General features: G+C 42.0%; 1 protein-coding gene across 1 annotated transcript in view; it reads left to right on the plus strand.

Moving 5' to 3' along the window:
- Positions 1-25,813, plus strand: part of GCM1 (GCM transcription factor 1) — a 54,073-nt gene that overhangs the window by 5,273 nt on the left and 22,987 nt on the right. Inside the window, exons 2-3 of the mRNA XM_089679506.1 lie at positions 15,184-15,436; positions 22,994-23,106. Of these exons, the coding sequence (XP_089535632.1) occupies positions 15,184-15,436; positions 22,994-23,106 (366 nt within the window). The remainder of the gene's footprint in view (positions 1-15,183; positions 15,437-22,993; positions 23,107-25,813) is intronic.

Here is a 25,813-nt window from a genome sequence, read left to right on the forward strand (position 1 = left end):
ACGCAGGTTTCAGGTATAGTATAATACAGGTTATTATTAGCCACCCAGATATATATATATATATATATATATATATATATATATATATATATATATATATATATATAAACGCACAGTGAGCAAACTAACCTTCCACTAATCTTAGGAGGTGCAGGAACACAGGCGTAGTCAGGGCTGGAGAGGTGGAATGGTCAGGCCGGCCGTAGGGTTCTGTAACGACTGCCTGGTGGTACCTCTAGCGGTCCTCAGGGCAGGATTCCCCAGGGCGCGGAGTCTAAGTCCCAGTCTGCTATTCACCAGGGCGCCTGATGGTGGGGATGGACTTGGAGCAGACAGGAACCAGGTCGCGGCCCCTGAGTACACCTGCTAGTGATAGAGGGATCCGCCAGAGGTATGTGCAGGTACGGCTGGATCCGTGCAGATGGATGGATGGCAGAGTAGTGAGCGTGGTCAGACGGGCCAAGTCAGCAACGTGCGGGCAGCAAGGTATCAAAGGAGCAGGCAGAGAATGGTCAAGGTCACAAGCCGGGTTCAGTAACTCACGGACAGCGCAGTACAGAGGATCAGGCAGAAGGATGGTCAGGGATGAGCCAGTAGTCAGAACAGGAGACGGTCAACAGGAATCAGGATCAGGCAGGGTCGGCAACAAGGTATCTTCTCACAGGAACTAGGAACAGGATACAGGGGCTCAAGGGAAAACATACACCAAGGCCCAGAACACAGGCCTGGTCATGCCTTATATACACCTTTCTGTAATCAGCCCCAGGTTTGGCTGATTGTGAGCTTCTGGCTGCTAAGAGCACCCGCTGGTCAGCTCTGGTACTACAGCCCACACGGCAGGAGAGTCCCACCACCAGTGCTGAGAGCACCCGCTGGTCAGCTCTGGTACTGCAGCCCACACGGCAGGAGAGTCCCACCACCAGTGCTGAGAGCACCCGCTGGTCAGCTCTGGTACTGCAGCCCACACGGCAGGAGAGTCCCACCACCAGTGCTGAATCCATTCCTGACAGAACCCCCCCCTCAAGGAGCGGCCTCAGGACGCTCCAAACAGTCCTTAGTGGGCAAAATGTTCCACCGCCCGGGTCCGGTAACTGGCTGAATATCCTACTGCCGGAGTAAACCGGCTGGCTGGGTTTCCTGCTGGTAGACTTCTCTTTGTGTAGGAGAATCAAGGAAGGCAGGTCACTGGGCACAGGATTTCCAGGAGCAGGCTGGGTATCAGTTATCGGCTAGTTTAACTGGACATCAGGGGCTGGCATGTCGGGCTGTGTAGCGGGCAGAGGCACGTCAGCGGGCACAGAGTCATCTGGCACGACAACGGGCACAGAGTCATCTGGCACGACAGTGGGCACCAAGCCTTCTAGCAGAACCGCGGGTACCGGGTCACTAAGCTCGACAGCGGGCACCGAGTCAACTGGCACGACAGCGGGCACCGAGTCAACTGGCACGACAGCGGGCACCGAGTCAACTGGCACGACAGCGGGCACCGAGTCAACTGGCATCGAGTCATCTGGCTCGACAGCGGGCACCGAGTCAACTGGCACCGAGTCAACTGGTACGACAGCGGGCACCGAGTCAACTGGCACCGAGTCAACTGGTACGACAGCGGGCACCGAGTCATCAAGCATCAAGTCATCCGGCTCAACAGCGGGCACTGAGTCATCAAGCATCAAGTCATCCGGCTCAACAGCGGGCACTGAGTCAACTGGCACCGAGTCAACTGGTACGACAGCGGGCACCAAGTCAACTGGCACCGAATCATCAGGCATCAAGTCATCTGGCTCGACAGCGGGCACCGAGTCAACTGGCACCAAGTCAACTGGTACGACAGCGGGCACCGAGTCAACTGGCACCGAGTCAACTGGCAGGATGGTACAGTGAATGGGAGTAGGGTACCGACATGTGGCGGATTGCTGGGTATACTGGGCTGTCACTGGGGGGGCCGTCACTGGGGGTGCTGTCGGGAATGCAGGAAAAGAGCTTTGAGCAGAGGAATGATGAGAAACAGGACTGGTTCATTGCAAGCTGATTGAGGCTGGGTGTAACAAGTCTGACCATGTCTGCAGTAAGGGTTGGACAACGCTCAGCTTACACAAGGCCTGTCTGATCAAAGTTTGCACTGCGTTTATACACTTCTTTAGCACCTGTGGTGAATATGCTGAATAATGCTCCAAGAAGCAATCCGGATCATCCTCCAACAACCATACCAGTGATATTATTTGACTCGCCCTGAATGGAGGAAGAAATTCATCCCTGCTTTCAGGGGTACTAGATGAAGCCAACTCAATACAAGCCTGAATCAATGGTTGCACCTCAGAGAGCTCTAGGTCCTGACCTACTAGGGAATGAGCGACCCGTATGCACTCTAGCAGCTGATCCCGGGTATACTCCCGCAGAGTCTTATAGGCATATTCTCTGTCATCAAAGACTAGCATAGACAAATATATAACCTCATCAGGATGCATCCTTCACGACAAGTCAAGATGGCTTCCCTGTGCAGCCACTTCTGGTCAGGAAAGGCCTTGGTGTGATGTCAGGAATCAAGGAGTGACCAGAAAGGTGTGGACTGACACAGGGAAACGCAGGTTTCAGGTATAGTATAATACAGGTTATTATTAGCCACCCAGATATATATATAAACGCACAGTGAGCAAACTAACCTTCCACTAATCTTAGGAGGTGCAGGAACACAGGCGTAGTCAGGGCTGGAGAGGTGGAATGGTCAGGCCGGCCGTAGGGTTCTGTAACGACTGCCTGGTGGTACCTCTAGCGGTCCTCAGGGCAGGATTCCCCAGGGCGCGGAGTCTAAGTCCCAGTCTGCTATTCACCAGGGCGCCTGATGGTGGGGATGGACTTGGCGCAGACAGGAACCAGGTCGCGGCCCCTGAGTACACCTGCTAGTGATAGAGGGATCCGCCAGAGGTATGTGCAGGTACGGCTGGATCCATGCAGGATGGATGGATGGCAGAGTAGTGAGCGTGGTCAGACGGGCCAAGTCAGCAACGTGCGGGCAGCAAGGTATCAAAGGAGCAGGCAGAGAATGGTCAAGGTCACAAGCCGGGTTCAGTAACTCACGGACAGCGCAGTACAGAGGATCAGGCAGAAGGATGGTCAGGGATGAGCCAGTAGTCAGAACAGGAGACGGTCAACAGGAATCAGGATCAGGCAGGGTCGGCAACAAGGTATCTTCTCACAGGAACTAGGAACAGGATACAGGGGCTCAAGGGAAAACATACACCAAGGCCCAGAGCACAGGCCTGGTCATGCCTTATATACACCTTTCTGTAATCAGCCCCAGGTTTGGCTGATTGTGAGCTTCTGGCTGCTAAGAGCACCCGCTGGTCAGCTCTGGTACTGCAGCCCACACGGCAGGAGAGTCCCACCACCAGTGCTGAGAGCACCCGCTGGTCAGCTCTGGTACTGCAGCCCACACGGCAGGAGAGTCCCACCACCAGTGCTGAGAGCACCCGCTGGTCAGCTCTGGTACTGCAGCCCACATGGCAGGAGAGTCCCACCACCAGTGCTGAATCCATTCCTGACAAATACCTTCTTTGTCTGCCTGCATTATAGCTCAGCCTGAATGCTGCCGATCTTAAACATTGTTACAATTTTCCAGAATATCACCTGCTCAAACCTTTTCATGTTTATGGCATATACTCCTGTCCGGCAGTTTGGTATTTTGAAAAAGTAGTCTGTCACTTTGCTAACAATTGCCAGTATGATAAACCCAACTCCTACTGAGGATCCTGGACAAGACTGAGCATTTACTAGACTCCATGACTACAAATGATGGCACAAAGGAGTGAGGATACCTCTGTACTTTGCTCCATTCAGTTTTCCCTCAGTTTTCTCCCAGTCCCTGCTGCATAAAAATACTAAGACAGCATGATGCTGCCACCACCATGCTTCACTGTTGGGATGGTACTGGGCACGTGATGAGCGGTGCCTGGTTTCCTCCAGAAATAACATTTAGAACTGAGGCCAAACAGTTCAAGCTTGGTGTCACCCTGACCATAGAATCTTGTTCCTCACAGTCTGAGAGTCATTCAGATGCTTGTGTGCAAACTCCAAGCAGGCTTTCATGTGTTTAACACTGAGCAGAGGCTTCCATCTAGCCACTTTGCCATAAAGCTCAGATTGATGGAGGGCTACAGTGATAGTTGTCCTTATGGAACTTTGTTGTTGCAAAAGCTCTGGACACTTATGCCAATATTGCATTTGAGTTTTCCTTTTTCATACATTTGCAAACATTTCTAAAATTCTGTTTTCACTTCGTAAGTATGGGATACTGAGTGTATATTAATAAGAAAACAATTAACAATTGAAAGTGAAAGTTTTCAATGGAATATTATTTGCCTTTGCCAAAGCAATCATTTAACAATAGTAGTGTACTTTTATTTCTTCAGATTTCCACTGAAAAAGGGGAATGGTGAAGGTTTTGCTGACCATGTATGAAAAAATAAAAAGTAAATAGATTAATACGCATTTTAGTGCACTGCATAAAAAAGTCCCCTTGTCTTTCACTGCAACCTTAGACAAAGGAGTGTGAAGAGAGTGGAAGGAATCACTGCTCTGACTTATTTAATAGTGTGTAAGTTCCAGCTTGAACTATTGAGCCTAGTAAATACCAGGAATTTTACAGAGGAACAAAGGTATCTCTAGATAATGTGAAAATGAGCCTAAGGGTCCATACACACTGGCCTAAAAACAATGCTGCTTTTACAGGAGTTTTGTGTTTTTGCCTGTAGAAGCAGCTCAATGTTATCCTATGTGTCCACGCGCATTAGGTCATTTAGAGGCATCTTTTAAGCTCAGCGTTTAGATGCAGAAAAAAAACCCCTTCTGGTTTGCATTTTTGATTGGAGTTTTCTGGCAGAAAAAACAATAAACATTCCTAAACATGCCTAAACATGTGTAAAAAATGCTCTAAACAAGTGTTGTTTTCCGTGAACTTGCGTTTTTTTTTAGCCCAGTGGTGCATAGAGCCTTAAGTTCTACCTGCTAGCTAATAATGAGAATACAAAATAATTATATTCAATATTTCATATGTATCTGACTAAAAATATATTTTAAATTTTATTTTTTTGTAGCCCTTGCTTCAATAAAAGGAAATATGTGCACAATCCCTAAGGAGTAATACGTGTCTGGGTTTCAGTGGAAGTAAAATGTGTACCTGCCTCAGGGTACTAAAAAAGTAATAAAAGCATTCCTAGAATTGTTGTTGGAGTACTAAAGCTCCCCCCTCCCCTGCTTTGGTGCCTGCAACCCCCCCCCCCCCAAGCACTGGTGTCAGTGGAAGTAATAAAAGCCCCCCAGCATTTGGTGAAGTAGTAAAAGCTTCTCCCTTACCACTGGTGTCTGTGGGAGTAGTTAAGCTCCCTCCAAGATTAGTGCCAGTGACTGTAGCAAAAAGCCCCCTAGCACTGGTGTTAGTGGTTGTAAAACCTCCACCCCAGCATTGGTGTCACTGAGAGGCTTAAAAGGCTCCGGCAGCATTAGTATCAGTGGGAGTAGTAGACGCCCCAGCATTAATGCCAGGTTAAAGTATTAAAAACCCTTCTAGCAATGGTATCAGTAGGAGTAATAAAAGCACCCCCAGCATTGGTGTCAAGTCAGAGTGGTAAAAGTCTCCCAGCATTGGTGTCAGTGGGTGTATTAAAATCCCCACCTAGCATTGGTGTCAATGGGAGTAGTAAAAGCCTCCCAGCATTGATGTCAGGTCAGAAAAAGGCTCCCAGCTTTGATGTCAGAAAACAACCCACTCCCTTCCCCTAGCATTGATGTTCATTGGTCTCTTATCTCTGTGCAGGCTCCATGTTCCACAACGATTCATTAAGATATCAAGACCAGAACTATAACAGACATCATTGAGCAAAATATTATTCCACCTATAGTGCCTATAAAAGATTGTCGGGTGCTAGAATTAGTTGTGTTCCAGTGCCAGGCACCCTCTCTCAGTCTGTACAGTGGCTCCCGTTGGTGCACAATGAAAAAGTGCTGCATGCAGGACCTCCTTGTTGTCGGGGGTGGTTTACAGAAATCAGTAGACTATAACTGGCCAGGTAACTAGTTTAGGGACTGCAGTATTAAATCAATACTACAAAGGCAATTCATTACTCTAAAGATAACATTCATCAGAAGAGAATATTCTTAGGGAGTCAGGTACTCCTAGCTTGTGCTGCTTAGACGGGGGTTATCATTTTATGGTGGAAAGAACATATGCAAGTCCAGCACAAAAAGACACAGATAATCTGTTGGTGTATAATGCATGGGAAAAGACACTTTACCTGGAAAACCTGTTCTTGTGAGTTCAGCCTAGAATTTGCTAAGACACACTGTAAATGTTTACCTATTCAATTTAATGGCTTGGGAAATGAAAACCTTTTAAAAATGGTATCATAACTATAGTAAGTATATTAGCTGCCATTTTTTCTTCAAGCTATTTTAAATACTATAATTGCTGTTTTTAATGTAAAAAAATGATTATTTTTCAAAGATCTTCAACAATCAAAAAAATGGCTTGGGCTTTAGTTGGTTTCCAATATTTATTCCTTATTAAAGGATTTTCAAAACAAATGTACAAAACAGGAGAGCCCTTGCAAATACCATTAATCAATGGATAAAAGTGGGTAACAATCAGATGTTTCAGATTGCATAAATTGTTCATAGTAACCCATACTCTCGCAATCAGAATATTACAAACTACCAAAATAATATAATAAACTCTATTAACCATAAAAAATAGGACCTGTTGGTCTCCTATTGCCCCTAGGGTTTTAGTTGGTTTCTAAGAGCTTAGAAATAGAGGGCTGGCAGGCTGCCAATATTTTGTTGTCATAGAAAAAAGCTGCCTTATATCTGATGGAGGCAGAGCTGACAAGAAGGCTTCCCTTACACCTCCTGTTCAACACGTATAGAGATTGGTGACATGTAGCAGGATGAGGAGTTGTATGGGTGCCTGCTGTAGATCCTGGCAAGGTAGGTGGTCATATTGGAGCCTATGCAGAATGGTGGCACAAAGGTGGAGCACAGGAACTTGCAGGCACAGTAAGTAACGCTGTAGTCAAGAAAAGCCAAAGTCAGCAACAACTGAGAAGCAGTGGTACCAAGTCAGAAGACAGGAGAAAGGTCAGAATCAGTCTGGGATAGATATTAGAGGAGCAGCAGAAGTACCAAAACAGCAAGGATAAGATGAAGTCAGGACACAAGCCAAGGTCAGCAACAGGAGATCTAGATAAAGCAGCATGCCAGGTCAATTACAAGATAGTAGAATGCGGGTCTAGCCATGAGTCACAGGAGCTGATGACCACTCAGCAATTCTCCGTAGTTGTGCCAAATAGCCCTAAATAGGGCTCTAGGCCAGTACAGGACATGCATGCAGGTCCATGAGCTGCACTATGTGTACATACAGATCTTCGGGCACAGCCATGCACTTGATCTTCCTGACAAAAGCTGTGCCTTTGTTGTAAATTTGAAAATGTTTTTTTTACAATGCTTACAGATACAGAGCTGAAAGAAGGCTTGTTTTAAAGTGTTTTTACTACTTGTTAATAATATTTAAATACTTTAGTGTGTAGTGTGACAATTATGCTGTCACATCCTAATGCTGCCCCCAGAATGTTACAATTACACAACAATGTTACAATTGCAGTTAATGCTTACACATTCATTAGCCACCACTGAATGTTTCAATGGAAATTTGCACTTTTCACAGCATCCACTGTTGCAATTCTGACTTTTTAATAAAATGCCTGTTTCACTTGCTGCCAGCCCCAAACAGGAATGTTAGAGATTTACACTAGAGTAGTTCTTTACAGAGGTAAAGTTCTTTCATTTTTTTTTAGAGCATTCAAAGATTCAGTTTAACCATGCACAAAATATTTACAGAAACAATATCACAAAACAGACAAAAGTCACTGTAAAATAAAAGGGATTAAAAAGTGAAAAATACTTGTGGAATTTTGCCAGGTATTTGTTTCAGTGCAGAGTTCGATTTGATTGCAGATTGAGTCCAATCTAATGTTTGTAAGAGTCACTGACCCTCAGGAACCTTACTCTCTCGGTATCTTTATTAGTTTCCATCTCAAATGAGAGCTCAACTTTTTTTGTTAACCATTGACGGGGTATTCCCGATCTAATTATGCCCAGTCAAAGGGTTCATGTACCAAAGTTTCACAATCTGACAACAAACATATTATTTATCAGAATGAAATTATGAATTATTAGATACCAGATATGATACAGATAGCATGCTTCTTCTTCCTAGGTCTAATGTTACTGCACCCATAGAACATTGCCACTTCCTCCTTTTTGGACCTTGTAATATTGGCATGTTTGGCATCTACCTGATTGATATATTCTAATAAATTAGAGTAAACACGTTTTTATGAAGGTAGCTCCATCACAGCAGGAGTTAAAGATTGGTTATAATGTTTGGCTAAGGTAATTAAAAAAACTAGACTCATGGGTGTGTATTGCTAACTTAGATTGTTAACAAAAGGGACATTTAAGGCAAGACCCTCATTTTGAAGTCTTTTAAAAACCTTGCTTGTGGAGATTTATGACATCTTTTCATTTTTTCTTAGCTAGTCTGTGCTATGTCAAGTGTGTCTTAATGTGGACTGTTTTTTTTTTCCAACTGTGTATCCTTATATGAATGTCCAGCACAGGCATAACTGAGTATATACATTTTTGTCCATACTTTTGAAAAGTAGAGGTTTTGTTGAATATTAATAATATTGGTCCAATGTGCACATCTCATACCTAAGGGGCCTCAGAGGAAGCTGACAATCATGTAATAGTCGGTGCTATTACAATAATATCCACAAAGTTCTGGGTCCTGTGCAGAGGGTTTTCTCCACTACACACTGATCACAGGGGTCAATCCCTGGACACTGCCACATTCAAAGAATTCTTTGTATTCTTTTCAGTGAATACAAAACATTCTCCAACTGGAGTGCAGAGGAGGGCCAATGATATCATGCATCATGTGCAATCAGAGAGTGCCTTTTCTTTATTGAATAAAAATACAAGGCGTTCAGTGCTGAGGGAGCAACCATCTGTTGTCAGGACCTGGAAGATTGCTATCACTTTAGAAGCTCTAACTACTACAGTGATTGTCAGTTTTCCTAGTGGCCCCTCAGGTAGGAGATAGCCATACTTACATTGGTCCAAGCTGCACCAATGTAAGTATGCCATAAAGATTGTACCTTGAGTTCAGCTGCAAGGCTATCAGCAGCGAGCTCACATTATATGTTTCTGAAATTCCTACTCTTTTTGGATTTCTATGGGTAGATTTATTTTGGTTCCCTTCAATTGAGAATGTCATACATGAGGACAAACTAAAGTAGCAGAGTTAGTTTTTTTTGTGATTCACCTCTCTGCTTATCAGTACCTTTATACAAGAGTAATTTGTTTTCTGGTTAGCATTCTTGACCCTGTCTGTCTTCATTTGCTGGCTTCTATTCAATTCCACATAAAACAGGTAACACCAGTTCTTCCTATACTCATTACATGTTAGCAGTGCATTTGATGGATTATGTGGTTGGATATAATAAGCAGTTTTAGGTAGTTTTCTACCTACATATTTACCTAATATTAATATGATTATGCAACTCAGTGTTTTACTCGTACAACTAACTGTAGAGTATTCTGTCTAGCAGATCTGGAAAACCTGAGGAAAGCAAATGTGGAAGTGTTTGCAACAGAAAATATTCAGATGCTTGCCTTCATACTCTAGTCCAGATTTTATTGACCTTTTCAACTCAGAGGAACCCTTGACATAACTTTTAAGTCTCAAGAGAACATTGCTAAAATTTGCTATATCTACAACTCATAATATATTAGTGTGATGGTCAGTGGGAAGAATGCTTGTTACACTTGTGATCAGAAGAATTACCCCTTATAGAGAGATAAAAAGATCAATGGTGTCAGTAGGAACTTATCTGTTCAGAAATTGCTCATTGTTCAAGGAACCTCTAACAACCTCTGGAGAAACCATAGGGTTCCATGGAACTGTGGTTGAGAAACCCTGTTCTAGTCTGTCTTAACTAGATTAACGTTTGAATGGATTGCTAAAGAACAAACAGAACGTGTGATATCTTCAATGAAATGTGATAAAATAATGACATACCTACAAAAATGTTTGGCAGCACATATAACAAAATCCATCCAGGGACAGGCCCATACTACCCAATGGAAACACATATCCAACTGCTGACCTGTTCAGAAACACATAATCACTGCCTTCAGCATGCAACCTGTCTTACCCATTATAGGAGTTACACCCATTCAAGAGCTCATTCTGCATCACAAAAACGAACACCAATCTAAAATGTTTATACACAAACAGAAAAAAAGCTAAGGGGTGTGAATGAAGGAGTTAATAACAATAAGGGCTAACTAAAATGTAGCTACAAATGTTACTGTTTAAAACTAAATAAGGCTAACAACAAATTTTATTCTGTGATTTGTCTGTTTCAAAAAGGCACCAAAATCATGCTTCCAAGTACAAGCCGTTGGGTTGATTTACTAAAACTGAAGAGTGCAAAATCTGGTGCAGCTGTGCATGGTAGCCATTCAGCTTCTAACTTTAGCTTGTTCATTTAGGCTTTGAAAAGTAACCTGGAAGCAGAATGGTTTCTATGCAGAGCTGCACCAGATTTTGCAACAGTTTTAAATTTGGTGCCACAAACAGGAGCTAATGCAAATTTAAAAAGTTTGGCTGCTGTCGTTCACTTCATTCACTCTTTAGGAAAGATATCTATTCCCCAGACGGTTGCCACAAGTCTCCTGGGCTTAGTTAATCACCCAGCATTTACCAGAGTGTCTAGGATCCTCCTGGGCAGGGGCGGACTAACAACTTATGGGGCCCCCGGGCAATAGGGGATCATGGTGCCCCTGTGTCCTTGCCCAAACTCAAAAAAGCCTATGAAAAAGGTACCAGGGGCATCTCATGGGGCCCCCTACTGACCCTGGGCCCTCGGGCAGTGCCCGAGTTTCCGAATTGTTAGTCCGCCCCTACTCCTGGGTTTACTTTTCTTTTACTCCAGTAAAGCAATTGTGTTAGTTTGGAAGTCAGAGAGGCCACCTTCCTTAGGATGTTGGAAGAAACTGATCTACTCAGATTTACCGTTATACAAAATGACACACAGTATCTCGCCTGCGTGTGTCCTAAGAAATTCCACAAGGTATGGGGCATTTGGCTTGAGTCTCCCTCTACTACGGAATCTAGATCTGATACTGACAATTCTGTAATACCTTGAAAGATTTTGTTATTTCTGGGGGGAGGGTGGTGGAGTGTGGGCGGATCCAGACTTCATCCTTTCACACACATCCATCCGTCCTCACCTTCCTCTCTCCCCCCATGTGGGAGTTAACTTTGCACTTTACCGGTACCTGCCTTATTCTTGGTTCCTTCTTGTAGTACCACTGTAGTTAAATGACCAGTCCTACTGTCAGTATTGCTTTTGTTGCTGCATGTATTTATTACTATATGTACCATTTTTCCATTGACTGTGAGATATACCTGAACCACTGTTGTCGGGATGTTGTTACTATTTTCTGTCAAGCCAGGGAATGCCCAGACACCCTGTTTTTTAATTTTTTTCTAAAAACTTTTATTAACCCTGAGGAAGTCACGTGGGTAACGTGACGCAACGCCTAGGTACGTGGTGATGTAGTTCCAGCGTGGACGCCATCTTGGCACACCTGAAACCCATGCATAAGTACACCCATAGCATGTGGTTTGAATGCTTGTCTTTATCTGTTACCAAGTGAGTGGGCATGTGGCGTTTCTTTGCTTTTTTACATGTAATAAATGGTATGACACTATGGAGGATCTTTCTCTTTTGTCATCATTATGATCTATATGTGAGTTGGCTATATTACGGTACCTATATCTGGAGGGGAGCCTGTGATGTATAAGCACCACCATTGATGGGGATTTCTATGGACACCATCCACTGAGGAGATTTTGACCATGAAGGATCCTGATGTGATCCCATAGGCGCGTTGGCCCATTGGATTGTGGTAAGGAGGTGAGGGGGCAATTCAACCATTTAAGGATTTATTATCATTGGCTAGGAAGCACATTCACCACACCACGTGCATGGTTTTGAATCATTGGATCACTTTGCAGATTTGCACTTTTTTGGACTTTTTTATAATTATTCATTTAAGTATATTTCACTATACAATATCTTTTATTCATATCAGATTGTTTAGTTCTTTATGAGCTATATGATAGGGTGGAGTTTTTACATCTGTTTTGTATTTATTTGTGGTTTTTGTGCTGTTTGAGCACGTATAACTTTATTTAGGAGGTATATCTCCTTTTTCAGGGATTCACTGTATGTGGCATCAGGTTATTAAACACAAGTTTATAAAAAAAAATTAAAGTTTACATACAAATCATTAAAAAATTAACAAAACATATGAAGGATATAACAGAGTGTAAAAAACCTAATGATAGTTAAGGGTTTTTTTTTGTTTATATTTTGTTTATTTACACATAAGAGTAATCTATGCATAAAAGGTACAATAGTAGCAGAGTGGAGTGCCACTGTTTACTCTGGGAGAGCCACAATCTCCTAGTGTAATCTGCAGGTCTGAGCTGTCAGTGCACAGTGCAGGAGACTGCCAGGCAATGCAGAGGAAGAAGAGGCTTCCACCCCAGCTGTAAGCCCCCTGCAGCACAACACTCAACGCGGGTGCTGATTCTGCCTCGGCCCAGCCCTGCTTAAGGTAGATGTAAAAATTGAATGGTAATTTAGTATTCTAATGAGCTGTGTATTATAGGCAAATACCTTTCACCAAAATAGATATTTTTCTAACTTTTTTCATCCTATTTTGCATCTCAGTGTTGCTGATTCTTTTGCAACCTCTTTGAAGTCATTTCCTGTCTACATGCATTGCACTCCATCAATGGCAGTAGGGCATTTCTCAAGGTGGTTGTTCTAACGGTGACAACAGTTAACTATGCCTGTTTAACCTCTTGCCGCCCGGCCAATGGCCGATTGGCGGCTGGCAAAATCCCTCCAGGTGGATGCCATATGGTGTTCCGGGTGGACGCCATATGGCGTCCTTTCGGGCATGCGCAGTTTGTGCACCTGCAGAGCCGCACAGCAGCGCGATCTGTCACCGGCTGTGCACCTCAGACACGGCCGATGACAGATCTGAGTACCGGCCCTGTTGCCGGTACCATGTGACCTGCTGTGACCAATCACAGCAGGTCACATGACAGTTGTGTACAATGGATGGCTTCATTCATGCCATCCATTGTATACTAGTGTGTCTAGCTGTGAATGGTCACAGCGATCACATGCACAAGCTGGGCCAATCACAGCCCAGCTGTGTCATGTGATTAGCCGTGGCCAAATCACAGCTAAGTGCAATAAAAAAAAAAACCCCTGAATGAATCGATGTCATTCAGGTAAATGCTTTCTTTGCTATAAGCAAGTAGTGTAAAAAAAAAAAAATACTGATTACTTCCCCAAAGTAGTATAATGTTACTATAGTAACATTGTACTATTTTGGTCATAGTGAAATATGAAAAAAAAAATCTTAAAAAAAAGAAAAACAATTTAATAAAAAATTAAAAATAATAAAAAAAATTATATATATTTTTTTCATACTGTCACCAGTCAGTGTCCCTGATCACAGCCATGCCAGTTATATATTGACGCTGTACTGCACTGGTGACAGTATGTAAAAAAAAAATAGTGAAAATAATTTTTTCATTTTCCGAAAAATTATGACAAAAAAAAATACAACTTCAAAAAACTTGCCATGCCTCTTAACAAAATACGCCGGACTGTCTACTCTGCAAAAAGGGGTCATTTGGAGGATATCTGTACTGTTCTGACATTCTTGGACCTCAAGAAATTAGATTGGCTGTCAGTACTTTAGGATTGATCAATATTCAGATATATCTCAGTTTGTGAACTCTATAACTTTCCTACAAACTAAAAAATACATCCTAATTTGGGTTATTTTCACCAAAGACATGTAGCAGAATACATCTTGGCCTAAATTTATGAAGAACAATTATTTATTTGCAAACTTTTATAACAGAAACAAAGAAAAACGTGTTTTTATTTTTCATAATTTTCGGTCTTTTTTTGTTAATTTAGCAAAAAATAAAAATCCCAGTGTTCATTAAAAACCACCAAAAGAAAGCTCTAGTTGTGTGAAGATAAAATTTAGGTTTGGGTACAATGTTGTATGACCGCGCAATTGTCATTCAAAGTGTGAGAGCGCTGAAACCTGAAATATGGCCTGAGCAGGAAGGGGGTAAAAGTGCCCTGTATGGAAGCTGTTAATGTGTGTTGCAATAGCCACCTGTAGTCTCCATTGGAAGCCTGTCTGACAGAGTGACAACACCAGTAAAAAATTTAAAGACAAATATAGAGCTTTTATTGCCTCGTGGCAGGATCACCAGACATTGTTATAAAAAAAAAAGTAAAGCTAAAAAATATTGAAAACCACTTTTGAAATGACATGACATGACATTAGCATATGCACAAGTAAAGGTGTAAGTTAGCCTACATCTTACTCTCATGACAAGTTTCCTTTAACTGTGTAAGTAGCACCATACATTACTATGAATAAGGCTTTGTAAATGAAACAAGTCAGCTTTCTGCATAATGGATCACTTGCTTTATTTGAATAAACTCTGTGTATTATGTATGGACTCCAGCATTGACTTTTTGGAGCATCAAGTGGATGGGGCTAATAGGAGACAGCAGCATGATGATAATAGCCAGGAATTTGAGTTACATTTATTTTAGTACAAAACACAAATATATACTTTTATTGTAACAGAGGCTTTACACTGATATTTTGTAATTGTCTGCAGAAATAATAACAGACACACTCAATGCATGAACTGTTTAGAGATGTCCAGCAAATGCAGTAGATCAGTAGCATTGGGTACTGATAGCTGCAATAACAGTTGATATCAAGCCTATAAATGCAACCTGCACTAAAACAACAGTTAACATACCATTCCCAGGCAAGAGGTCACATTCAACACAGGCACTGTGTATGAGGTTTTACAGACTGTTATAGTTTATATATTACATACAAATACAGTTTACACCACAATCAATGTTAAGTAACATATTGAAGACTTATGTAAATATATACTCAAAGGTTATATAGTAATAACTGTCCCTTTTTCAGGATTTGGAGAAAACGGACTGGTTCCAGGACTGGCCAGACTCCTATGTAAAACACATTTACAGCTCTGCGGATAAAAATGCACAGAGACACCTGAGTGGCTGGGCTATGCGTAACACCAACAATCATAATTCTCGTATTTTGAAGAAGTCTTGCCTTGGTGTCCTTGTCTGCAGCAATGACTGCACAACTCCAGAAGGCAAAAAGATATACCTGAGACCTGCTATTTGTGACAAAGCACGGCAGAAACAGCAAAGTAGGTGAATATGTTTATGCTTTTAATGGTTTTATGATGTCATTATGTTAGGAAGGTTCTTTTGAATTACACAAATACAGATTTGCATAGGGAGTGCTGATTTAATAGGTTTAATAAAGCACAGTTCATTGGATCTCATGTTAAGTTAAAGGTTCAGTTGTTTGCTTCATTTTCTGGCCTACACTAAAAATAATGACATAAAAAGAATGGTTGATTACTACTGGCTGCTTTATTTCTCATACATGAGGTGTGCTGACACTGAGCAGCTAAACCATTTACAGTAGTTAGCCAGGCATATATTTCTCTAGGAATAACAGGTAGTAAGACATCTCTGTGGGACCAATTCATTAAGAGTTAAAGTAGTATTGCTTGCAGCTTACCAATTCTTAGATGTGATGGTTGCATTAGATTTTTTAGGCTTTCTTTCTTCTATTTTCATCTGGTTATCTGGCCAGTGAGTTTGTAGTTTTTTCAAAAGAATAAGCTCTCTAGCAGAATCCATCCGTTAAGAGTGGTGAAACAATCCATTTAACACTAACAGGGGTGCTTACAATGATCAGCTTTTTTTATTTATTTAAAACCTTTATCCCAAAAGGAAAAAAAAAGCTGTATCTGATTATAAAGTGTTACCTGAAATTTGGCTTAACTTTGTTAGTGTACTTAAATCTGCTAGTACATCTAACCCTCCTTCCCCCCAGACTGGCAATGCTGCAGTCTGCTGCACCCCCTGTGCTCCTTCATCCAGAGTTGAGGCACTTTAATACAGGGGATGTGTCACTGGGCAGGTCACCAGGTGAAAACAGAAGGAAAAAAGCCTAAAAAAGGGATCTGGTGCAGCCACCACATTTAATGATTGGTAAACTGCAATATATTAATTTTTTTTGTTTTGAGCTTAATACTGCTTTAAAAACTGCATGAAAATGATTTAAAATAACTCATGTAAAAAAGAAAAGATACAACAGGCACTCAATCCTAGTTCCAGTTAAATACCTCTATTCCTATAGTCAATAAGGCCTTCAATAGTGCTTCCTAATGCACATGAAAGCACTGTATGGAAGCCCTGCAAATTAGCTAATTAGTCATGGGTAAACCTCTGAAGCTGGCATCTTTTGTAAAGATCCAATGCTGCTGGATGACCAAAGGGGAAGCTCCAGGATCATGTGGACAAGCAATAAGATAGAGAAATCCAGAACAAAAAGATCATAGTGCAGTAAATACAGTGGGTATAGAAAAGAATAACTCCCATTTAAAATAATCATATTTTGTTGCTTTGCAGCCTAAAATGAAGACAGACACAGTTCTTTTTTTATCCAGCTGTATTTACTCAGTGCAACTTATAACATTTAAGTGAAAGATATAAAACCAAAATGTCAGAAAAAAAAAATTCAAAAACAGAATCACTGAGTTGGAAAAAGGATCCCATCATGTCAATATTTTGTTGAACCACCTTTTGATTTACGGATAGCCTTTAGTCTTTTGGGATATGTCTACTAACTTTGCAATATTTACCCACTCTTCTTTGCAGAACTGCTGAAGTTCTGTTAAATTTGATGGTGGCCATTTGTGGACTGCAGTCTTCAGGTCATTCCACAGATTTTCAATGGGGTTAAGTCTGGTCTCTGGCTAGGCCATGCAAGGACATTCACCTTTATCTCCTTCAACCATTGTGTGGTCATTTTTGTTGTGTGCTTTGGGTCATTGTCATGTTGGAAGGTAAACCTTCTTCCCATTGACAACTTTCTGGCAGAGGGGAGCCGATTTTCCTCAACAATTTGATGGTATTTGCCCCATCTATTTGCCTTCTATCTTAACAAGTGCTCCAGTTTCGGCTACAGAGAAACACCCCCATAACAGGAGATTACCACCTCCATGCTTTACTGTAGGAATGGTGTTATTTGGATGGTGAGCTGTATACGATTTCCGCCAGACATATGGTTTAGTGTTGTGGCCAAATAATAAAATTTTAGTCTCATATAACCAGAACACCTTTTCCATGTGGCCTCAGAATCAACAAGATGCATTTCGGCAAAGCTTTGTGGTGACTGCATGTGGCCTTTCTTGATGAGTGGCTTTTTTCTTGCAACCCTCCCATACAAGGCACATTTGTGGAGAATTTGTAATGTTGTTGTAACATGCACACAATGACCACTCTTTGTCATAAATTCCTGCAAGTGCTTCAGAGTTGCTGTAGGCCTCTTAGTAACCTCTCTGACCAGTTTCCTCCTGGCTCTTTCATCCAGTTTCATCCAGTTTGGAGCAATGTCCTGATCCAGGGAGGGTCTTTGTTGTATCAAATACCTTCCACTTCTCAATAATAGACTTTACTGTGCTTCTAAGCATTGATAAATCCTTTGGAATTTTTTTTATCCATCTTCTGACTTATGCCTCTCCACAATGTTTCCCGGAGATCTTTTGACAGTGCCTTGCCACCCATAGTTGATTATTTGCTTCAGTTGCATTACAAGGGACTGAAATGCTCCAGGAAAGCCCTTTTCATGCTGAGCTAAGCAAAATGACCACAGTTGAATGTCAAGTGGCTTTGTGTGCCATTGAGAAGGTAATTAGCTACACCTGACTGAGTTTACAGTAATAGGTTTTTTATCTAAATTTTGACATATTGTTATATTTTTCACTTGGATGTTATAGGCTGCACTGAGTAAATACAGCTGGATAAAACAAAAACTGTCTGTTTTCATTTAAAGCTGCAAAGCAACAAAATGCAATTATTTTAAAGGGGAGGGGGTGATTATTTGCAATACCCACTGTATATGTAAATATTTATGTAAGTGCACTCACAAACATGATGAAGGAAAGAGCACTGTAGTATGGTATACTGGCAGCCGATGTGACCAGAGATCCACTCTGAGGCTCAGGAGTGCTGGGAAAGCCCGGATGGGCTAGATGGGACCCATGCTCCGTTGTCTCCATGTCCACAGAGGAAAATCCACCTCTGCCAGTGCCTACATACCTCCTGGATGACATCACATGCCGGGGGTGCCAAGATGCCAGTTTGGAGAGATACACATTTCTAGGGGAATTCCTCTTCCATCAGTCTCCTCTGAGAAATTGGAAGACATCCTATTGCCAAGTCTTCTGCCAAATTTGTCAAAATAGCCCATGAACCATTTTCTGTTGTGACAACATTTCATGGGGTTGCAGACTTCTCCTTGTTTCAGTTTCACTTTTCTTTCCTATATAAGTATGCGTCTGTCCATAAGTCATTTATGGGTACAACATTAATAAAAAAGAACAGGCAAGGGCGCACTCTCATCGTGCATTACCGTGGTACACCACATGTTTTAATGAATTAACAAATGGATGTATACTCACAAACCAATGATATTAAAAGCAGTGTATAGGGTCCACAAAAAAGTCACAAAGATGCTGTGTCTAAATGCGGATAAGCTGACGCGTTTCGGGAGCTGAACCCCCTTCCTCAGAGCTAAAAATGAACCTACTGGCCACCAGCCTATAGACCAGAGAAATGTCAAAAGGAGGGTGAAACAGACCCTCCCACCCACTCTCAACGGCCCAATAGCAGAAAAGGAGAAAAAAAAACAAACCATTGTAAATAAGGCATAAGACAGCCTATACTGTATAATGAAAATTTGCCTCCTATTGTTAGTCTTCTTTGATGACACAATGGGGTTAGTTTACCAAAGACAAATAGGCTGTTCACTTTGAAGGGACTTTTCCCTTAACTCACTGAATGAGGCGAAGTTCTGCTTGCTTCCATCTTCCATTCATGTGCAAGCAACATTACTGTTCTTTTATTTTCCTTGCACTTTAAGTGATATTAAAGGTATTTTTAAAATAACAAGCATGTCATACTAACTTGCTCTGTACAATAGTTTTGCACAAAGTAGCCCTGAACCTTCTCTTCTCAGGTCCCCCGCCGGCGCTCCTGGCTCCTCCCCCCTGCTGAAAGCCCCCATAGGAAGCCACTTGCTAAGGGGACACTCATGCATGTACCCTCCCGAGCTATGCTCTGTGTGTCCATAGACACACAGAGCATGTGTACTTCTTCCACATCAGTGCAGTAATCCAGTCTCAAACTTTGTATCAGGAGCTTCCTGTATTAAAGACCAGTTTCTGCTGCTCTCCTTGTGCAGGGTGATTGGTCTAGTGTCTGCCCATTCCTGTAGTTTTCTGCAGGCAGCCTGTAGTGGTTGGGGCATGCTTGGTCCTCCCATGGCCCTGCTCCCTGCACAGGCTATGTACACTACAGTGATGATGTCACTGCTACTTTTGCAAGATAATATCTGGCTTTGTATAGACATTTGGTGCACAAAAAAATTATTTATATCATTTGTGGCTGTTGAAGAATATATTTACACAGGTTTTTATGCCCAGAGTTCAGCTTTAAGAGTCAATTATCTTAAAAAGTGAAAGTTCCCTTGCAAAGTGAACAGCCTGTTTGCCTTTAGTAAATCAACCCAAAAGCCTCTGATTTTTAAAACTAGAATGATATGAATTTAGTTTTCTAAAACTTGATTGGATAATAAGGGTTACTGCACGCATTTTATCACTATTCTTTGTGCTGCATTATTGAATAAGCTCATTTATCCTTGTGTACTGCAGAGAAATGCATTGAGTCACATCTGTCCCCTGTCTAGAATAGGTGGGTTACACAAGCAAGTGCTAAATGGGGATAATGCCTCTAGTAAAACAGCAAAACAGGTGTTGTTAAGTAGCCCTGGTCATCTTGAGCAACTTCATGAAAACTGAACTGTTCTAAACACATACAGATGAAAATTTACATCTCTAAAGATCATTTTTATCTGGTGAGAGAGTAAAGTAATACCTTTCACACACCTGATCTTTCTTAGACAAGGAATTATTTTACAGAAAATTGATACTTTAGAGGGTGATCTTCCAAATATAGATCTGATAAGAATGCATCATAAAGGCATATGCCTTTTCAAACAACTCATTATTTACAGTATCTCACAGAAGTGAGTACACCCCTAAGTGAAAATGTCCAAAGCGGGCCCAAAGTGTCAATGTTTTGTGTGTCCAGCATTATTTTCCAGCACTGCCAGAACCCTCTTGGGCATGGAGTTCATCAGAGCCTCACAGGTTGCCACTGGAGTTCTCTTCCACTCCTCTATGATGACATCAGGAAGCTGGTAGATGTTAGAGACCTTGTGCTCCTCCACCTTCTGTTTGAGGATGCCCCACAGATGCTCAAAAGGGTTTAGGTCTGGAGACATGCTTGGCCAGTCCATCACCTTTACCCTCAGCTTCTTTAGCAAGCCAGTGGTCGTCCTGGAGGTGTGTTTGGGGTCGTTATCATGTTGTAATACTACCCTGCGGCCCAGTCTCTGAAGGGGATCATGCTCTGCTTCAGTATGTCACAGTACATGTTGGCATTCATGGTTCCCTCAATGAATTGTAGCACCCTAGTGCCGGCAGCACTCATGCAGCCCCAGACCATGACACTCCCACCACCATGCTTGACTGTACTGCTTGTACTCCTCACCTGGTTGCCGCCACACACGCTTGACACCATCTGAACCAAGTTTATCTTGGTCTCATCACACCACAGGACATGGTTCCAGTAATCCATGTCCTTAGTCTGCTTGTCTTCAGCAAACTGTTTGCGGGCTTTCTTGTGCATCATCTTTAGAAGAGGTTTATTTCTGGGATGATAGCCATGCAGACCAATTTGATGCAGTGTATGGCGTATGGTCTGAGCACTAACAGGCTGACCCCCCACCCCTTCAACCTCTGCAGCAATGCTGGCAGCACTCATATGTTTATTTCTCAAAGACAACCTCTGGATATGACGCTGAGCACGTGCACTCAACTTCTTTGGTCGACCATGGCGAGGCCTGTTCTGAGTGGAACCTGTCCTGTTAAACTGCTGTATGGTCTTGGCCACCTTGCTGCAGCTCAGTTTCAGGGTCTTGGCAATCTTCTTATATCCCAGGCCATCTTTATGTAGAGCAACAATTCTTTTTTTCAGATTCTCAGAGAGTTCTTAGCCATGAGGTACCATGTTGAACTTCCAGTGACCAGTATGAGAGTGAGAGCGATAACACCAAATTTAACACACCTGCTCCCCATTCACACCTGAGACCTTGTAACACTTAACGAGTCACATGACATTGGGCAGGGAAAATGGCTAATTTGGCCCAATTTGGACATTTCACTTAGTGGTGTACTTACTTTTGTTGCCAGCGGTTTAGACATTAATGGCTGTGTGTTAAGTTATTTTGAGGGGACAGCAAATTTACACTGTTATACAAGCTGTACACTCACTACTTTACATTGTAGCAAAGTGTCATTTCTTCAGTGTTGTCACATGAAAAGATACAATATTTACAAAAATGTGAGGGGAGTACTCACTTCTGTGAGATACTGTAAATTACATATAAACAGTGGTAATGATTCTTTTTTAATAGATCTGGCTATTGACTTCATATATTAACTAATTAATGTCATACTATTCCCTCCAGCCTGTGTCCCCTCCCCTGACTTCTCCATCAAGATCAATAATACAACCATCAGTCCCTTCCCTCATGCCAAAGTGCTAGGTGTAATCCTAGACTCCCATCTGTCCTTTTAGCCCCAAATCCAATCACTGTCCAAATCTTGTAGACTTCACCTACAAATCATCTCCAAGATACACCCGTTCTTAACCTCTGAAACTGTTAAGCAACTTATTCACTCCCTAGTTATTTCACGCCTTGACTATTGTAACTCCCTCCTCATTGGCCTACCTCATTGCAGGCTATCCCCTCTTCATTCTATCATGAATGCTGCTGCTAGACTCATCCACCTTACTAACAGTTCCATATCTGCCACCCCTCTCTGCCAATCCCTCCACTGGCTTCCCATTGCCCAACGGATAAAATTCAAAACATTAACAATAACATAAAAAAACATTTATAACTCTGCCCCAAATTATATCACCAATCTTGTCTCCAAATATCACCCAAACCATCCTCCCATGACCTCCTGCTCTCTAGCTCCCTTGTCTCCTCCTCCCATGCTCATCTCCAGGACTTATCCAGAGCCTCCCCCATCCTCTGGAACTCTCTACCCCAATCTATCACCTACTCTACTCACTTTTAGGCGATCTCTGAAAACCTCTCTCTTCAGGGAAGCCTATCCTGCCTTCAGCTAATAACGGAATCTTCTATTCCTCCTACCAGTCCATACCCCACAGTTATTACCTTTTGTACCACCAGCTCCTTCCTCTTAGATTGTAAGCTCCAAGGAGCAGGACCCACCTAACCCTCTTGTATTGAACTGTATTGTTGCAGTATTGTCTCCTGTTATATTGTAAAGCTCTGAGCAAACTGTTGGCGCTATTTAAATCCTGTATAATAATAATACAGTTAATACAGGCAGGTGTAATAGGCAGAGTGAGCAGACAGTATGAACAAGTACAGTGTATGCAGAATTTATTTAATCAGGAGTTCACACCCAGTGTAATATAAATCAAGAGACCTTTGCATGTCTATGGTACTATAATGTTTTTTTTTAAATGTAATTGGTTAATAATATAAATAAATGCAGAAAAATGTCACCAGTAGTTCTTTTCACTAGGTAAACAATGTCCAAATTGCAAAGGGTCATTGAAACTTGTGTCTTGTCGTGGCCATGGTGGATTTCCTGTGACCAACTTCTGGAGGCATGAAGGACAATTTATATATTTTCAGGTACGTGACAAGAGAAAATAAGAGTATGAAAAAATATCAGCCACACAATATTTTTTAATAATCAATTAATTGACTGCATACATTGATGTCTCCAGCCAAAAAACAATCTTTCTTGATGGGTTTCACCACTCCTGGCTTGCTCACAAGCTAGGAGATGCACCACTCCTTGTGAGCAAGCCAGAAGTAGTGAAACACATTGAAAGGTTGGTTTTGGAGTGGAGACATTACAGTATGCAGTCAATTCATTGATTATTAAACAAATATTGCAAGAGGAACAAGTGGAGTGTAGCTGATAATTTTTCATATTCTTAATGGATGGTAGAGATGGACTACAATAGCCAGCACCCAGGATATCCATGTATATGAGAGGTTGGTCTTGAGCATAGCTATGAATCTGAGTTATAAGAGTTTGAGATGGCTAACCCATGCTAGTAAATATGGTGGCTAATTAAAATCGGGTGTTATGCAGGGCAAATAACGATCAATATATACAGTGAAGGAAATAAGTATTTGATCCCCTGCTGATTGTGAATGTTTGCCCATTCTCAAAGAAATGATCAGTCTAAAAATCGAATGGTAGGTGTATTGTAACTCTGAGAGACAGAATAGCAACAAAAAATTCAAAAGAAATGCATGTCTAACAAATTATGTACTGATTTGCATGTTTATGAGGGAAATAAGTATTTGATCCCCTATCATTCAGCAGGATGTCTGGCGACCAGGTGTCTTTCATACAGGTAACAAACTGAGATTAGAAGCAGCCTCTTAAAAGGAGAGCTGCTAATCTCATTTTGTTACCTGTATAAAAGACACCTGTCCACGGGAGCAATCAAACAATCAGATTCCAAACTCTCCACCACGGTAAAAACAAAAGAGCTGTCCAAGGATGTCAGGGACAAGGTTGTAGACCTACACAAGGCTGGACTGGACTACAAAACTATGGCCAAGCAGCTTGGTGAGAAGGTGAGAGTAGTTGGTGCAATCATTCGCAAATGGAAGAAACACAAAACAACTGTCAGTCTCCCTAGGTCTGGTGCACCATGCAAGATCTCACCTCATGGAGTGTCAATGATCATGAGAACAGTTAGGAATCATCCCAGAACTACACATGAGGATCTTGTGAGTGATCTCCAGGCAGCTGGGACCACAGTCACCGAGAAAACAATTGGTAACACACTACGCCGACAAGAATTGAAATCCTGCAGTTCCCTCAAGGTCTCTCTGCTCAAGAAAGCACATGTCCAGGCCCTTCTGAAGTTTGTCACTGAACATCTGAATGATGCAGAGGACTGGCTGAAAGTGTTGTGGTCAGATGAGACCAAAATCGAACACTTTGGCATCAATTCAACTCGCCATGTTTGGAGGAGAAGAAATGCTGCCTATGACCCCAAGAACACCATCCCAACTGTCAAACATCGTGGTGGAAATTCTGCTTTCGGGGTGTTTTTTTTGCTAAGGAGACATGACAACTGCACAGCATCAAAGGGACGATAGACGGGGCAATGTACTGTAAAATCTTGGGTGAGAACCTTCTTCCCTCAGCCACAGCATTGAAAATGGGTTGTGGATGGGTGGTCCAGCATGACAATGACCCAAAACACACTGCAAAGGCAACAAAGGAATGGCTCAAGAAGAAGCACATTAAGGTCCTGGAGTGGCCTAGCCAGTCTCCAGACCCTAATCTGATTGGAAATCTGTGGAGGGAGTTGAAAGTTTGAGTTGCCAAACATCAGCCACCAAACCTTAATGACTTGGAGAGGATCTGCCAAAAGGAGTGTGCCAAAATCCCTCCTGAGATGTGTGCAAACCTGGTGGCCAACTACAGGGAACGTCTGATTGCCAACAAGGGATTTGCCACCAAGTACTAAGTCATGTTTTGTGAAGGGGATCAAATACTTATTTCCCTCATGAACATGCAAATCAGTGCATCCTTTGTTAGACATGCATTTCTTTTGAATTGTTTGTTGCTATTCTGTCTCTCAGTGTTACAATACACCTACCATTCAATTTTTAGACTGATTTCTTTGTGAGTGGGCAAACATTCAAAATCAGCAGGGGATCAAATACTTATTACCTTCACTGTAGTAGACACCACCTCAAAACTAGGTTTTAGGTGAGGCTTATTTAAGATGCTTAAGTATATGTAAATCTTATATACGCTTTAATTTATTGATGTTATGGAAGTGTTATGGATATACAGTAGGTGATCTTGCCAAACAGATCCCTGTTCAGGAACTTACTATTAGGGTGACAGTGTCTCCCAATAGCATTACTGCATTTCCACTCTATCACACAGAGTTCTTATGGAAACTACAGGTGGGCTTTGCAGCACAAATTATGCAGGCATGTGCCACTGTTGTCACCATCAGGAAACCCTCCCTGATAAATGCCATGCAACCATCGCTGGAGCAAGGGTATGTAGAAAGAAAGTGGCTTCAACAAGGCTGCCGAAGATCAGCAGCACTAAGATACAACAAAGGATGGAAAAAGATGAAAATAAAATGGCAATCATGATACTTGGTGCTTTAGTAAACTAAATGCAATTATTTTAGGGTTTACATCAAATTTAATATGTTTGCTGCTTTTAAAATGTGATCCAATGAGACTAAATACTCCAACTTAATCCATTCCAGTACAGCCCTGGTGTCCCTTTACCAATATGACAGGGGTGTGGAAATGTTTTAAAAAAACTACTTGTCCAGGGACT

The sequence above is a fragment of the Staurois parvus genome, unplaced genomic scaffold (genome assembly GCF_062004578.1).
Source record: "Staurois parvus isolate SC_StPar_1 unplaced genomic scaffold, SC_StPar_1.0 ptg000226l, whole genome shotgun sequence".
NCBI classification, from domain to species: domain Eukaryota; kingdom Metazoa; phylum Chordata; class Amphibia; order Anura; family Ranidae; genus Staurois; species Staurois parvus.